Below are 15,731 nucleotides of genomic sequence, written 5' to 3'. Positions count from 1 at the left end.
TTTTGTGGTCGGGAATCCATGGGGGAGCACAGTGAGAGTATATGCTATGCATTTAATATACAACATTTAAATCTCCGCCTATCTTTGAGGTTGCAAGTGGTTCTCGACTCGTTTTTCTACAGCTGCTAAAGCAAGTGTCAAAGCCAATCCCTATTTACCTAGTTATCATTGTTATCTGGTGATGGTTGTCCTTGGTAACGAAGTTGGTTGACCCATTTGATGCAAGTCATGCAACATAAAGGCTAAAAATAAATGCAGATTTACCGTCTTCTTGAGAGGATAAGCCCAAGAAGCAGAAAGCTGGAATTGTTCACATGAATGCACAACAACAAATGCAGGGTCTGTTAATAGTTTCAGCCTTTCAGGATTCTTTGATGTTTTGGGCGTAAAAAGAAAAAAGAATTTCAGGTTTCTCAATGTTTAGGATTTACCAGAATGAGTAGAACTGGCATATGATTTCATCAAATCGTAAATTAAAATCCCGATTGAAAAGGTGGATATCTCTTGGTAATCGAACTCAATCGAATGGAGTTCGATTGGTTGATGAAGGGCTCGGAGCAAGATCTAGGGCTGCTTACCCAGACATTTAAGGTGCAATCAGCATTCCCTCCAGTCAATCAAGGAGCCCATTTGCAGGAATTGATCAAAGAAATTACTTTTGGTCATTACCCAATTCTGATTCAAATTAAACTGCAGAAAATACTCTTCCCACCCCCAAAGAAAAGTAAAAAAGGAAACAAGTAACAACTATCATATCCAACTGGAAAGAGAGAATGGTATCCCAATTATTAGGATCACATGTTATTCACGCGACCAGTGTCGCAAATTGAGATTTCCCCCCTTTTTTCCGCTCCAATTCAGTGTCGGTGACAAACAAGAAAACTATTAAAACTGTTGAGCTGTGCCTGTATCACCTTTTAAATAAAAAATTAAAAGAGAAAAACATTCCTTTAATTTCTTGCTTTAACCTATATCAGCAAAAGTTGAAAGGATTCGTATAGCTTTAAGATTTATAAATCGTTGAAACATTATTCTTTACTAGTCCCCTACAACGAAATCGATAGTTGTCAATGGATCCAACTGGGTTTTAAAGGCATCAAGGGTACTTGGATTGGTGGATTGTTGTCGGTGGCTGCTACCGAAAGTAAGGTAACTGGGAAGAATGCATCTTTATTATCTTTACATCTTACAAACAATACCAACAATGACTTCAATCATTATCTGGGTAAATAAGTTTCACCTGAAAACAAATTGGTATCTTCTCTTTGTTCCCAGGTCTTGAAGATCCCAAAGTGACACTAGAGCAGATCAAACAGATGATCCAGATCAGAGTACCAAATTCAAATACTGCTACTGATAATCATAAAGATGGTCGATCCGAACATTGCAGCCAATATGGTTGCCGAAATGCTCAACAGGGGTAAAGAAGAAGATGCAGTGGGGATAGACCCAAATACGGTTGGGTAGGAAGGTGAAGTGTCTGGTAGTGCTGAGGGAGCGTACGAAGGAGGAAGTGCAGACCCATTTGCAAAAATTACTGAAAGTTGGAGCTTCTGTGATTTCTCGCAGTGCCCAGGTACCCCACTGGTGAAGTAGAATCTGCCCGGTGAAGTGATGTTAAACAACGAATTGCCATCTTTCATGTGTAAGATTGGGTCCTTGAGATTGCAGGAATTAAAAGCTTGCTCCGTGACCTGAATCACCGAATCTTGACTTGGTGGGTAGAGGAACACTGCAGCCGAAATGGATCAAGAATTTTTCAAAACTCATGTAGAAAACAGAGCAAATCAAAATATGAAGAAATGTAAATTCCCAGTTACCAGAAATGAGACAATGCAGATCTGGTATCGAAATGGAGAATGAGGAAAATCTCAAGGGGAAAACTTACACAGAGAATCTCCAACCTTAAGCAGGTGGTATTTGGACCAGTAGCTGTAAATCTGTGGATTGACTGAACTGGGTAACCCCCAGGCATGTAAATCACCTACCTTGAATTGATAGCATAAAACGTTGCTTTGCAACAGCAAAAGAAACTGAACTGTATGGAGAAATTGGCATTTTGGAAACCCAAAATTAGCCATCTCTCACACATACAGTCTCAGAGTTTGAGCAAACACAGAAAATCTCTCAGGGATGAGGTTTGAGTCTTTAAGACAGGGATAACTGGGAAAAAGATGGAGGATAGTTGCGGTAGTTACCAAAATACCCCTATTCTTTAGTAGAAAATACATTATCTCCCATTCTTCTGATTTGAAATTTAGGAGTAAAATTAAGGCATAGTGTATAAGTTTCTGGTCTATGAGGATTATGGGCTTATGCTTAAGTTGCCAAATTTGATTGGTTTAGAATTTCTTCACCTCATAGAAGAAGATGATGTTAGAACTTGGTTTACAGCCAGGTAGGAAGTTCGACGATTCTGTTGATCAGGGGATGGATGGATTTGTAGTTGAGAACTCAATTATTTTCCGTGAGGGAGGCACATGGGCTAGCTGGATACGCAGTTGTGTCTGCCTGACAAATATCAGCATGGCTCGCCGCTCGTGGAAGGTTAGCAAGTCTGAGTGTGACCAGAGCATAAATCTTATATTAGTTTTAAATGGGTTTTTAGTAACTATTTAAGATTCAGTTTCATCTATCATTCAGTTCTTGTAATCTTTTTTCTTTTTTTGGGATAGAGTTTACCATTCAATTCCTCAAGTCACTTCACTTTTATGAAACTCTTAATTCAATTAATCCCTTCTCTCCATTCCACTTCCTTAATTGTTTCTTCTTCTATATATTGAATAACATTATGCCTTCTCTAGATTACAGGATCAAGTGTAAGGTTTCTCCTATATCAAGTCTCTCTTAATCCAATCAATTTTCTTTCTTTTGATAAGTGAAGGTGTTCTAGGAATTAATCAAGACTCTCTTGGAATTAGTTGAGTCTCTGTTGTGATGATTCTCCTTAAGTCATATATATGAATGGGTTGCATGTTATTACTAGTGTTCCTGATTTTATGTTAAATTTTGGAAGTGATACTACCAGAAAACTTTTATAGTAAGCTGAGCACAACCTCACAGCATTTAAAGGGCTCTACTAGTTTTTTTTTTTTTTGGTAAGAAAGGGCAAAAGCCCTCGTTTCAGCATCTTCAGGAAAACAAATAAAGGAAGCCACACCCCTCCCCTGAAGGAGGGAAAAAAATAAAATGGATAGAGATCTTTGCATTGATCTACCAACCGCTAGTCCAAACAGATAAGACAACATTACAAAATGAAATACCTAGCTTCTACAACTGAGATATACTCAAAAAAGGGAGGGGAAAAAACACTGAGATATACTAAAACTACCACTGTAACTGCAGAAAGAAGAATTCCGAAACAAATCTAATCGTGTGCTCCATCTGCCTTGCAAGAATCACCATACTTCTTTTTAGTTTAGATCTTCTTCAGCAGATTATCTCTGGCTTGAAAAGAAGGAGGGGGGGGGGGGCGAAGAGAATCTATCCATCCATCCTCATTTAATACAGCGACATCTTATAACTTCTCACTGTCTTATATGTATAATTTGCCACAAAAACAAGAGCATTGTAGCTGGATAAGAAGGCTTTTCCCTTAACCTCTCCCCCATATTGTGACACTTTTGTCATCTTACTCACAATCATATTTTTAATGGCTCTGACTCCATGTCCTCCTTTGCATCCCAATCTTGTATCTCTGTAGAAGGTTGGGGGGGGGGGGGGAGAAGAAGAAGAAAAACAAACTAATGAATACATTTATCCATTTGATTTGACCCTGTCAAACTTCTGAAGAGGAAACTTACTAGACTTGTGGCTCTCTGCAACTACCATGAGCCTTCTCTGTAGAACTGCTGCCATGAAAAGGAATATCGAGCACATGCCAAACATGACGGTGATAGGAAATGCATTAACCTTCACACAAAGCAAAATTTGATTCAGCAATTGATGAAAGTGACAGTTCTATGATGCAGACATCTCCCTTCTCCCAATATGTTGTGTGTGTGGGTCTGTGTGTGTACAAGAGGGGAAAGGGAGACAGATGATTGCCATGGTAGCAAACAAGGCTGCATACAATAGGGCAGCATCTCACAGGATCGACCCTTTATACCAAAATATAGAAAGAAGAACTTGGTTTGCCATGGCAACCAGGTGTGGTGTAAGCAAGATGAGCATCCCCGAAGATCCTTGAAAGGCTTCTAAATCCATATGGGGGAATACAGCTCCTTTTCTCTCTGAAACTTTTATCTCCCCCTTCCCCACTAATTAATTTTAGATTGAAGAATTCATAGCAAGTCAAAAACAGCAAAAGCAGTAAAGCCATTAAGCTACTCACATTGTACAACACAACACACACAAAAATGTTGAGAGGAATACGAAAGAAGTTCATGATGGTGCTTCGAGCCTCTTCCGGAATATATTGGGACCTCATTTTCATGATTGATGGCCAGAATATCCCAACGCAGGACTCAAAGGTACAGAAGCCAAAGACAAGAATGCAACCTGCAAACGATATGCTGCCACCTTTGATTGTGGAGGGTGGTACAAAGAACTGTAGGCAGGTGAGAGTGACATCAGATCATACTGAAACAACATAAAGTGTCACAAGTTTTAGATGAAGAAATCAGGTCATACGTACATTTGCAAGAACAGGAATCAGGAAGGTGAAGGCTGAAATCATAAAAACAATCTGCATGTAGCTCTCAACTTTGAGGGATGGTCGAGCCATGAGCCGAGATGCGACGGAGCTTCCCAACATTGAAGCCAACATGAATGTTGCAAAAATGAAACCATGAGGTATCTCCTCATCATTTGGGCTCAAAGCAGGAGTCCATAGAAACACAAAGGTATACATGGAACCTTCAAACAGTGACTGTATTGCACCAAGTAATGCGATCTTCTCATCTAATTCCACATGACACGAAAATTACAATGAACCAAATTAAATACATGTTGAAAAAGAGATCTCTCAAGAGAAGAATATAAACCAAGTTACTAAATCTCCCTTCGACCCCACTCAACCCCTTACCAATTCTAAGTAAACTTAAAAAATAACTTGATTGATGACCACTCCATGGGATTTTTTTTTGCCATAGCAAACCTACGGAGTATGACTTGCCTCTCGTCAGCCCCAAAAACTCCCAAGTACAACCCATCAAACAGAAATTAATCTATTGAAGTATATAGTCCATCCTTAAGACAGTCCTATTAAGTATCCAAATGCTATGTCTTTTTTCAAAGAAGAACAAGGGATACACAAGCTTCAAAGAGAGAGGACTTACCAGAAGCAATGGCTGCAGCAGCACCCTTGAACTGGGTAAGCAAATCCTTGCTCTCTGAAGGATCCCCAAAATTCTCACTCCAAGTTGACAATATAATGGCCATGCCAATTGCAAGAAAGCAGGCTGCAGCATCAAAAGGAGCAACTGGCCCAAAGCCAAGAGTGTCAGCAAGGACATTGCCAAGCAACCCAGCCACAATAGCAATGAGACCATTGCCAAGAAATATTGCCTTAGAGAATGTAAGGGACAGCCACTGTTGCTCAAAGCCCCTCTGGATTGAAAAAAAGAAGAAGAAGAACATGGTAAGCATCTGAAGAAAACAGTATAGAACACCTAAAGAAAATGAACAAACTGACCGCACCACGAAAACTAAGTGCACAGACTGACCATATGTTGTGCACCTTGACTGATTCATGGAATCCTTCAATTATCAAGCATCTAATAGACGAAAATTTTATTGCATATTTACAAAATTGGAGGAAGAAATCACAAATGCCTCACCTTATTGTGCTCTGCAACGAGCCATGATTCAAAAGCTGAAAACAGAAGGGAAGTGGCAATTCCACCTAATACACGGCCCACCATGAGAACTCTGTAATCAGGAGAATGCTTGGTGATGCAACTCAGAATGTAAGTTATGCAGTAGGTAACACATGCTCTCTTCCGACCCCTGTACATGTTACAAGAAGGTATGAGGACCCAGCAAATCAATTTGATCGAGTAGTTAGTTCGGAGAAAGAAATCTTACTGTTTATCCGCCAAAGACCCAACAATAGTGCCAAACAACATCGAGGATCCAAAACCAGCAATGAAGAGCCGACCGATTTCCCCCTTCCCAAACCCATACGTACTGTAGAGGTAGTAGACATATGGACCCTGCAACCAATCCCCAGCTATTTGCCGCAGGAACCATGAAGAGTCAGTAGAAGGAAAACCAATGGACAAAACTCCTCGGATAGTAGATCTTCATTAATAACTAACTAGAGAGCGGCCAATTTCAAGGAGCAAATTAAAATCCGAGTATCACTTTGAGTACACAGTGTCAAAGAGATACTGGATCCAACCTTATGATAACAATGGTAATAATGACTCCTCCAAGTTGTTTTTCTGAAATTTAAATAGAGTTGATAATAAGAAACTGTAATGGGCAAAAAAGATCTGGCTTACCCATCATCAAGGAGTAGACGACGAGGTAATTGTTCTTGAATGAATTAAAAGCAGATGAGGTATTGATGCGATCTTTGTTGTTCTTGCTGAACTCGAGGGAGCCAACAACCATCGCAAGGGCACCGAAAACAAGATAGTAAAACATCTCCATTTCTCCAGAGACCCGGATCTGCTCCGCTCGCGAGAAAGTCCCAGAAAGAGGAAAACCAAATGAACTCTGAGAACAGCGAACAAGTAATTAGTAATACTTATGCAAGTCTGGTTCTACTACTCCTCTGTGGAAATGGAACTACGACATTATATTATATAATATAATATATTGGGAATTGGAAGGGAGGAGGAGCTGGGTGAAGAGAGAGAGAGAGAGTCTAGTGTGTGTATCTCTGTCTGTCGGTGTAGGAGAAATAACCACTCTCCTTATTATTCTTCGGATCAAAACGAAGGAACGCAGTCAGATATGGGTTGTTGAATTGAATCCCGTGATGTGATCGTTTTGGATGATCAATTTTATCTATGAGAATTGGGACCCACTCCTTAGTACGGTGGTGGTGGTGTTGGTGGCGGTGGACTTCATGGATGGTTCATCTCTTCATCGGTTCTCATCCTTTCAGGGTCGCACGTCGGAAAGCCGATTGACGTTAAAATAATGCAATTAGTGTTTGACGGTGAGAAGAAAAAACCAGATTTAGATTTAACTGACCTGACCCCACTAGAAGGTTTCTCGGGCCCGTTACCAAACGCGCTTTCAGGAATCTCCGCAAAACGATAAATTACTCAAGTCAATGTCAGCGTACCGGACCTCCCGGTTCAAATACGATTCAAATATATTCACCCCATTGGATCAAATTTCAACCATTAACTAATCCCAGAATTAGAAGCATTGAAAAAAGTGATAAAAGTAAAAAAAATCTTCGAAATATCTTTGATCATAATATATATAATTGTTACTATAAATAATAACCATAATTCCAACCATAGTTATTAAGACTAACATCATGTTCTATAGAGGTAAGATGATTAATTAATAAGTAGCCAAATTCTAAGAACAAATTGCGGGTCAAATCTTCATAAATTTCATGGAAAACATGAAATACTTTAATAAAAAATATAGAAAAAAATGCAAGTCTTTTGTCTGCCTAGGAAATTGCTAGGGTGTTGTGCAACGATTGAAGTCGAAATCTCGGAACCGTCCATTTCTAAAAAGTATATTTTCACACTAATGAGAAACGAACGGTCTCGATCTCGACTGTTTGCAATATAATGGTGCACATTAATTGCATAACACTGAAGTCGAATTTGTTTGCTTTGACTATTACACAACATTGAAGTCGAACTCGTCTACCTAGCGAGTCAAACATGAGCTAGTTCATAGGTAGGTCTTGAATGTCATAGTTGAAATATATTATGGTATAGTCTGGTTCTGGGATGATCATCAACTGATTTAATACTAGCAAATTAACTCATGCCTCTCTTTCTTTCTTTTTTTGCCGGTTGGTTCAGTCACATTCTCGTTAACATATATACAACCAAACATTGAAATTGATGATGACAGAGAATTATATTTCATCAAAAAGTAGTGGGAGGATTTTTTTTAAATTTTTATTTTTTATTTTGGTAAACACCGATTTAATTGAAAGAGGGGCAATAAAAGCCCAAAACATCTTGATTACAAGCTTCAATAAGCCAAGGAGTGGAATTAGCCCACACAGTCCTACTTGCCATGGACTGGGTCTTCCTAGCTAGATTGTCAGCCACAGTGTTGGCCCATCTAGAAATGTGATTTACTACCCAATTTGTTTCTAAAGAAAGAAAAGCTCGAATATCCTCTACCACACACATAGCTTCCGTTTGGCAGGGGAGACTATGATCCATGATACCATGCACCAGAACTTATGAGTCACATTCAAAGAAGATCGAAGAAATAGCTTTCTCCTTCACCCAGAGCATCGCCTCCCTTAGAGCCACCGCTTCCCCTGTGAAGATACTAGAACTCGAACAAGCAATTGATGCCGCCCAGATACAAGTTCCACTTGAGTTCCTCAGGATGAATCCGATGCATGCTCTGTCTTCCTAGTGGGAAGATGTTGGATGACTAAAATACTTAAAAGTTCATGAGAAAATTTCGATAAGATTATTGTACTATTATATATTAATGTATAAAGTAAAATATCTGACAATTAAAAGAATATCATATTAAGAAGCCATTTGTTGCAGCTACGATGGAAGTGTAGAACAACTAAGGATGAAGAAAATAATGAAATTTGCTTGAGTAAGTTTGAAGTTGTCAAATCAATAACAAATTAACAAAATCGACGACATGGTTGTTTTAGGGGATATATTCACATTAAAGAGAAATGTAAGAACAACCCATTAAAAAAAGTGCTATGATTTTAGTTGAAGAAGTTAAAAGAACATGATTATTACAAAGACGATGTGAGGAAGGACAGATTATGTTTTTTGTCCAACCATTGATGGAAGTCACATGAAGAGGGAGACCTTAGTGAAAAAATAACAAACTTCATTTAAGTTGGTATATATTGATGTTTTTACCATGATGATGACCACAAGCCATTGTCAAAATATAGCAAAAATAACATTTTTTTTTTGGTTCAAAGGCATTTTTCATATATAAGAAAATTGGAATCGGAATATAACATATGCGATGCGGTTTTTTTTTTTTTTTTTTTTTCTTGCTTGCTTTCTTATTTTAATAAAATCTAAATAACCTATCTCACCATTTTTTCTATGACTATATTAAATCTGCCTTAGTTCTTTACTTCTTTCAATTCGTTCAATTTAGATTAAATCACTTCTCCATATAAATACATTTAAAGTTCTCATTGACATGACTGTGCCATCTTAATTGACTTTTTTCATAACGTTTATCAAATTACTCCCTGATACGGGAAAAATATCGTTGAACCGGGTCCGTCCTTGGTTCAACCCTCAACCCCAGTCGAGGACGAACCAACCGACCTAAGTTCATATAAACTGGGTTTGAAGATAGCGTGCTAAGGAAGAAACCTAACACAATCAACAGGTAAGCGCCGGTCCGAGATTATCGGGATGGATAACTTGTCAAAGAGACGGTTATCAGCACTCAAAAGAGCAAATCGATCGTGCCAACTTGGATAACCACCACACCTTTAGTGTCCAAATCGTGTGATCAAGGGAAGTTATCCATCGCCCCACTAACGGTCTAACCGTCAAGATCTGACGGCCACCAGAAGAAGGCTCGAACCGATTCAACGGACGGAATTAGAAGGTAAACTCTATATAAATCAAAACCTACGTATGGAGAAGGTAACTGAATCGTATTCCCAATAATCGTATTCATACTTTAGCTCTGCAATTAGCCAGAGCCTTTGTGATCAGTTCATTAATTAACTTAGCCATCGAAAGTGGACTCCCGACCCCATAGTTGGGCCACATCTGACGATTGTTTTGCAAGTCATTGTCTAGTAATCTAAGGACTAAGCAGATTTTGGACGCAGCACTCCCAAACCAACTCTAATATAATTATTCCTTGTCTTATTCTTCTTAATTTTAAATTAAAAATGTTTTTTTATTAACAACTTAAAAACTACTTTTTAAGTATTAAAAAAAAAAAATCGAAATGAAGTCTTTTTAATCCAAGACCACCAACTTCTCATAGGGTTTATTTTTAAGATAAAGATTTGCCTAAATCCAATCATTTAAACAGTAAATTTTATTTTAAAAAAAAAGAAAATTTAATAAGAAAAAGATACGATGAGGCGGTGAAAACCAGGAATCGTGAGAGAAACCACCAAGTAACAGCACTTCCCAAATACCTTCAAGCTATGGTGTAAGAGAGGAAATGTTGACATAAAGCAAGGAAGAAATAAGAATATTGGAGTGTATAGCATCATTCATTCTATGGTCCCTATGTCATTTTTAAGTCCTTTTCTCTTTGGGTTTTGGGGGCAAAAAAGAGGAAATATGCTGAAACGAGACCTCGAGAACTGAAGAACCCGTGAGAACCAGTTAGCAGTGATAGCAACCATTCATCATCTCGACTGTTCACTGTAAACTTGTGAAAGATTTCAAACATCAACAAACAACTGGCTTCAAAGATAACATACAAATCTGGATGATGAGCCAGCCACATGGGATAACACTGAGCGTCAAGGGTAGATCCATCCATACTAATTTGGACGTAATTCAAGAGAAACAGAAAAAATTATCTTAAATGATGCTAGCCAACTAATTTTTGTTTGGGAGATATTAGCATGAGGATTAAGGAATCCAATTGTAACCAGATGCAAATGAAAGAGGTCTAATTCCCAACTAATATGCATATAATAGAGGCTACAGTGCATGATAAAAACAAATCAGAGCTTCTGCGTTTCCAGCTCACTCTTGAGGATGTTAGGTATGATTTTTGCACCCTAATTGTTCGAAAAATTGAAACTAATACTAGTAGAAATTTCAAGAAAGTTTCTACAGACGATTTCTATTTCGCCTCGCGCGCGCTCTCTGTTCCTGTTTCTGGTCCTCCCCTGATGAAACAACTCCTTAAATCGACCAAATGAATGGAATGAGAATGAATCACAGAGCCATGAAAGAAAGCATTTTATAAAGCTGAAGAAAAAGTGCCAAATGGTTAACCAAAAACACACACAATCTATCCATTTTGATACTGGGATTTAAATTACTTACTTACTCACTCACTCACTCACTCCAGTACTCCTTACCATCACCATCCACCTTCTTCTGCCGGCCATCACCATCATCGTCGTTATCAGAGCCCTTCATGGAACCCAGCCTAAATCTACTGACATCCTCCACGGCGGCGCTCCGGAAAATCCCCACATCCACCGCACCTGATATCATGTGATACCCACGCCGCCTCATATCGTCGGGGCTATCATGCGGCATAGCGAACCCGGCCAAGAACGCACCTCCTCCTTTCTCTTTCTTTGCCGCCCGCGACCCCAGTCCCAACACCGCCTTCTCCACCTTACCCATCACTTCCCTCACTTTCTTGTTCCCTGGATCCCACAGGTACCCTAAGCTCGCACTCAGATCCAATGGACCCATTTGGATACAATCCACTCCGTCCACGGCAGCGATTTCCTCGATATTCTTCACGCCTCCCTCCGATTCTACCTGGCACATTATTAGAAGCTCCTCTTCGTAGTTGCTCAGATAGCTCGGATCGATGCCGTACTTGGACGCTCTCACAACCGTGTGCGCCGATCCTCTTTCCCCAGCCGGCGGAAATCGACAGTACGAAACCGCTTTCTTCGCCGATTTTGCTCCCTCGATCATGGGGAACATGATTCCTTGGGGTCCCAGATCCAGGGCCTTCTTGGCCCACATTGCCGACGATTCTGGCAGCCGGAGGATCGCCGGAGTGCCTGTGGAAGCCAGAGCGTGGAGGCAAGGGAGAGCATCGGAGATTCCACCGGGGCCGTGCTCCATGTCCACCACCACGAAGTCGTACCCTGCAAACCCCGCTATCTCGGCGATGGTTGGGGAGAAGCTGAGAAGGAATAGACCATAGAGGGTATCGCCATCGGCGAGTCGGGATTTGAGAGTTTTGGGTGCAGTGCTGAGAATTCCTGTGGAGGAGAGATCGGAGGTTGTGGCAAATGGCCTGCGACCGAGCAGTTTAAGGTTCGATTTAGGGTTTGTAGGTTGGAGTGGGATTGATGGTGACGAATGAAGGAACAGTTGAGAACGTGGTATTGCAGCTGCGGGGAAAGCTCTTCCGTTGAATGAGAGGAGCTTTGTTAGGGTTTTCGCAGGATCCAAAGTTCGAGAAGTAGGGAAGGCTCCATGGGGAGCAAAGAGAGTAGAAAATTTGCAGGAGCCGATTGCCATGCTTGATTTAGCAGTCTCTCTCTGTCACTCCAAAACCAAAGAAATAAGCTCTCGCTGATATCAGCACTCTGCTGTCCCCGTTCTCTCTGGCGCAGCCGCGCATGGAAGCAAGTGTTCGAATTGCCAATTAGGACTTGGACCACTTGGTCAGAAACTCCTTGATTAGGCCATTTTATGTTTTTTCTAGCTACTAAATAACAAATAATCAGTTTTAATCGGTCCTTAATCCTAAATCAACGGTTCCGTAGGATTAGCTATTCGATGTTACCGAGGGTAGATCCTAGTTTCTGGGGGCAATTACATGTAATGTAATACCACTAGAATTAAAGCAAAATAGAGGGGGAAAATATGGAAAAAGAAGAAGAAAGGGCAAATCAAAATCATTGGCAAATCTGTTAACAGAATCGATTGGATTGGTATCGACTGAGATTAATACTATTGGGATCGAGGTTTAAAATATCCTATGATACGATCAGAGGTGATTTTAATGCGATCGTCTGTATCCAGTATTGGACACTCTCGATCTAGGAATTTCATGGAGAGACATTTCGACATCGTATCTCCATTGAAATGCACTAAAATACATTGACTGATGTGATACAATGCTCGGGAGTATTAGGACCTTTAACTTAGCAAGTGTTTCTGGTTTGAGGTTATAAAAAATACTGAGGAACACCATAATAATGTTTTTGGTAGTATAAAATTTATGAAATTTGTCATTTTTTACGTTTAAAGTATCAAATTTCATAAATACTCATTTTAAAACTATCTCACTTAAACCTCTAATTCGTACCTAACTGTGCTACGACAAAATAACTATCTCACTTAAACCCAACCCAACTCATACGCTTCGAGAAAAAGATAGATGTAGCCCTAAAAGTGTTTCAAGAAGTCAAGATTTTCATAAATTTCAACTTATGTTGCACAAATAATGTTATCAATAATGTTATCATACGAAACAAAACACGGTTTTATCAAATGGTTCTCAGTCAATTTTTCTGCTTTTCAAAACAAGAAATACCAAAAACTACTTTTCAATGATTTATCAAACGGGTCCTTGGTCACTAAAAAAAAAAGGGAACATTTTACTGTAAAAATCTAAGGTTTGGCTAAACTGACTTAGGTTAGCAAATTTTTAGTCTACGTGGGACCAGCTACACTTCTAAAAAGAAACCCCAAAACATTTAGGAAAAAACGGATATTACATAATGCATCCCTTTTAGGCCAGTTCCAATTAAAGAAGACTCTGAGAGACAAGTGGACCATCGAGTTTTCTTCCCTAAAACGGTGAAGAGTGTAAAAGAACAAAATACAAAATACTGACTGTTGGGTCAGGCTAAGGAGGCAATAATGCTGATTCGAAATCTAGATCAATTAACCAATTCAGTTTTGTTTCTACAAACATAGTAAGCCTGGAAATGTCCCACCGACTTCCCTGAATCTACATTCCTGGAAACTCCTCTCCCTCTTCTTCACACCTAATTCTCAATCCTTTTAACCCCTAAATTTGGTTCTTTCTTTTTCCAGCATGAGATTGTTTCTTTGGTTTTGACCAAAAATGAAAAAGATTGTGTCTTTGGTCCGCCTTCGAACTTGACAAAACAGAGAACTGCCACCTTCCTAGAGAAAGATTTTGGTCCTTGATTCAGTTGGAATTTCAAACCTGCAAGGTTGCTCCGCTGATCTTTTCAATCACTGAGAACCTCTGATCTTTATATTTCCCTTTGAAGAAAAGAAGAAAAAGTGAAGGAAAAAACAAAACACAACTTATCTAGTTTGTGGTTGCAGATGAAGAGTTGAAAATCAAACATATATAGCTACTCAGGAAAAAGGATAGTGAACTCCATTGCAATTTATGATTACTCTTATTTTGGATATCAGGCATATGCTTCACAACTAGAACAAGTAAGATTACTGTCACATAAAGATTGATACTCGAACTGGTAAAAGAATTTCTGGTATGACAAGATGACTGTATCTCTAGATAGGCACTAAGTTTGACCACAAGGAAGGGCAACATGGCAGCCTGAACTATAATGTTATCCAGAAAATGGTCATCATATACCAAAACAAATTCCAGATTTAGATTCAACGATATGCCATCCCCAACTCTAGATGATCTCAAAGCTCCAAAATTAATACTCTCACGTTGCTATAGTCAGAACCAATGTTTCATATCTTTTAGTTGAAGTACTGTAATTCATCAACAAAATTCCATCAAGTGCATGAGAAAAATCTGGGCGGCTCGTTCCAGTATCACTTCTATAACAGACACCATCTTCTTAATTCCTCAGAAATTTCTCCAGAGACAAACCAGTGAGAAGTAATAAATATTACTCTTCTCTAAGTAGGATAATTGTTGGTATTTACAGGACATGTTACGCTTCATAATTCATATTGATAAGCTACACAGCCACAGATGTGCTGCATGGATGTCATAGAAGCCTTGCACCTTCAGAATGGTAACAACATTTTTTTTGTTATCCTTGACAACCTGAGGATGAATTTAAAGGTAACTCCAGTCCTCCGTGCTACAGTCAAATTAGACCTAATACTTGACTTCTCATAGATCTTTGGAAAATCCATGCAGTCAACATTATAGGTTATGTGTTTGAGAGACTTTTGATCAGGTTACAGAAAAATGATACATCTTACAGAATGCTTTTTCTAATGTCACTACCAATTGATATTTCAATAAACAGTTAAGGATATTAAGCTTTTCTTCTTCTACGTTGAATTACCTATTGACCAATGATTCCTCTTAACATGTAGTTCAGTTCATCCACCTAGAGCCATCAATGTGCAGACCAGACTCATAAAGGATTGCCCAGCCTGGGATATTGCTAGGCATGCTGCATTTGCCTTTCTGGCATCTTTGCTAGTACAGAAGAACACCATTAGTTTATAGAAAGTAAGCTGCAGATACGTTATTTCTATACTAGTTTTACTCTTAGGAATCCACATCTGGTATATGCATACAGATTTTTTTTTTCTCAAGAATTCCCTTTCTTGTTTATGATCAACCATTCATCATCAAACAAGTTTTTTGGTTACAGGTTCTTTTCCATCTTTGTGAATGTTTGTTGGAACTGGTGTGCGTGTATAGTCCTAGTTTGAGCTAGCAACAGGAATTGTCTCCTCACTGTTGTGTAGAACATAATTATTTAGAAAATAACCATAAAGGAAGTTAGTAGAAATATATTCTTCTCAGTCTAAGTATTTTTGGGCATTTATCTGAATATTATGATTTCCAGAGGAATGAAACCACAATGGAAGTCTCTTACTGTATGGCCAAAAGTACAGTTAGCCTTCGGTGGACAGGATGGAAGAGTTTTGGGTGTTTAGAAATGAAGACAACACGGTATCCTAATAATGGAAACCTAAAGTTAATCATAGTCCTGAAAGCAAAGCAGGTACACTCAAGAACTTTTTTATTTT

General features: G+C 39.1%; 2 protein-coding genes across 2 annotated transcripts; both read right to left on the bottom strand.

Annotated features, from left to right (window-relative positions):
* Nucleotides 1-946: 946 nt before the first annotated feature.
* Nucleotides 947-2,123, bottom strand: LOC149014036 (early nodulin-like protein 8). The gene is made up of 2 exons (XM_089159348.1): nt 1,889-2,123; nt 947-1,732 (listed from the first exon to the last, which is right to left on the bottom strand). The coding sequence occupies exons 1-2, from the start codon at nt 2,079-2,081 to the stop codon at nt 1,341-1,343; spliced, it is 585 nt and encodes a 194-aa protein (XP_089015474.1). The 5' UTR covers nt 2,082-2,123; the 3' UTR covers nt 947-1,340.
* A 1,040-nt stretch (nt 2,124-3,163) lies between these two features.
* On the bottom strand, nt 3,164-7,025 carry LOC149014035 (uncharacterized). The gene is made up of 8 exons (XM_089159793.1): nt 6,447-7,025; nt 6,028-6,172; nt 5,781-5,949; nt 5,280-5,550; nt 4,637-4,902; nt 4,334-4,549; nt 3,804-3,912; nt 3,164-3,697 (listed from the first exon to the last, which is right to left on the bottom strand). Exons 1-8 carry the CDS (start codon nt 6,595-6,597, stop codon nt 3,642-3,644), a joined length of 1,383 nt encoding a protein of 460 aa, XP_089015919.1. The 5' UTR covers nt 6,598-7,025; the 3' UTR covers nt 3,164-3,641.
* Between the last annotated feature and the right edge of the window lie 8,706 nt (nt 7,026-15,731).

The sequence above is a fragment of the Hakea prostrata genome, chromosome 6 (genome assembly GCF_041222555.1).
Source record: "Hakea prostrata isolate BN-2017 chromosome 6, UWA_Hpros_2, whole genome shotgun sequence".
Taxonomy (NCBI): Eukaryota; Viridiplantae; Streptophyta; class Magnoliopsida; order Proteales; family Proteaceae; genus Hakea; species Hakea prostrata.
This window is presented reverse-complemented; position numbering and strand designations above follow the sequence as displayed.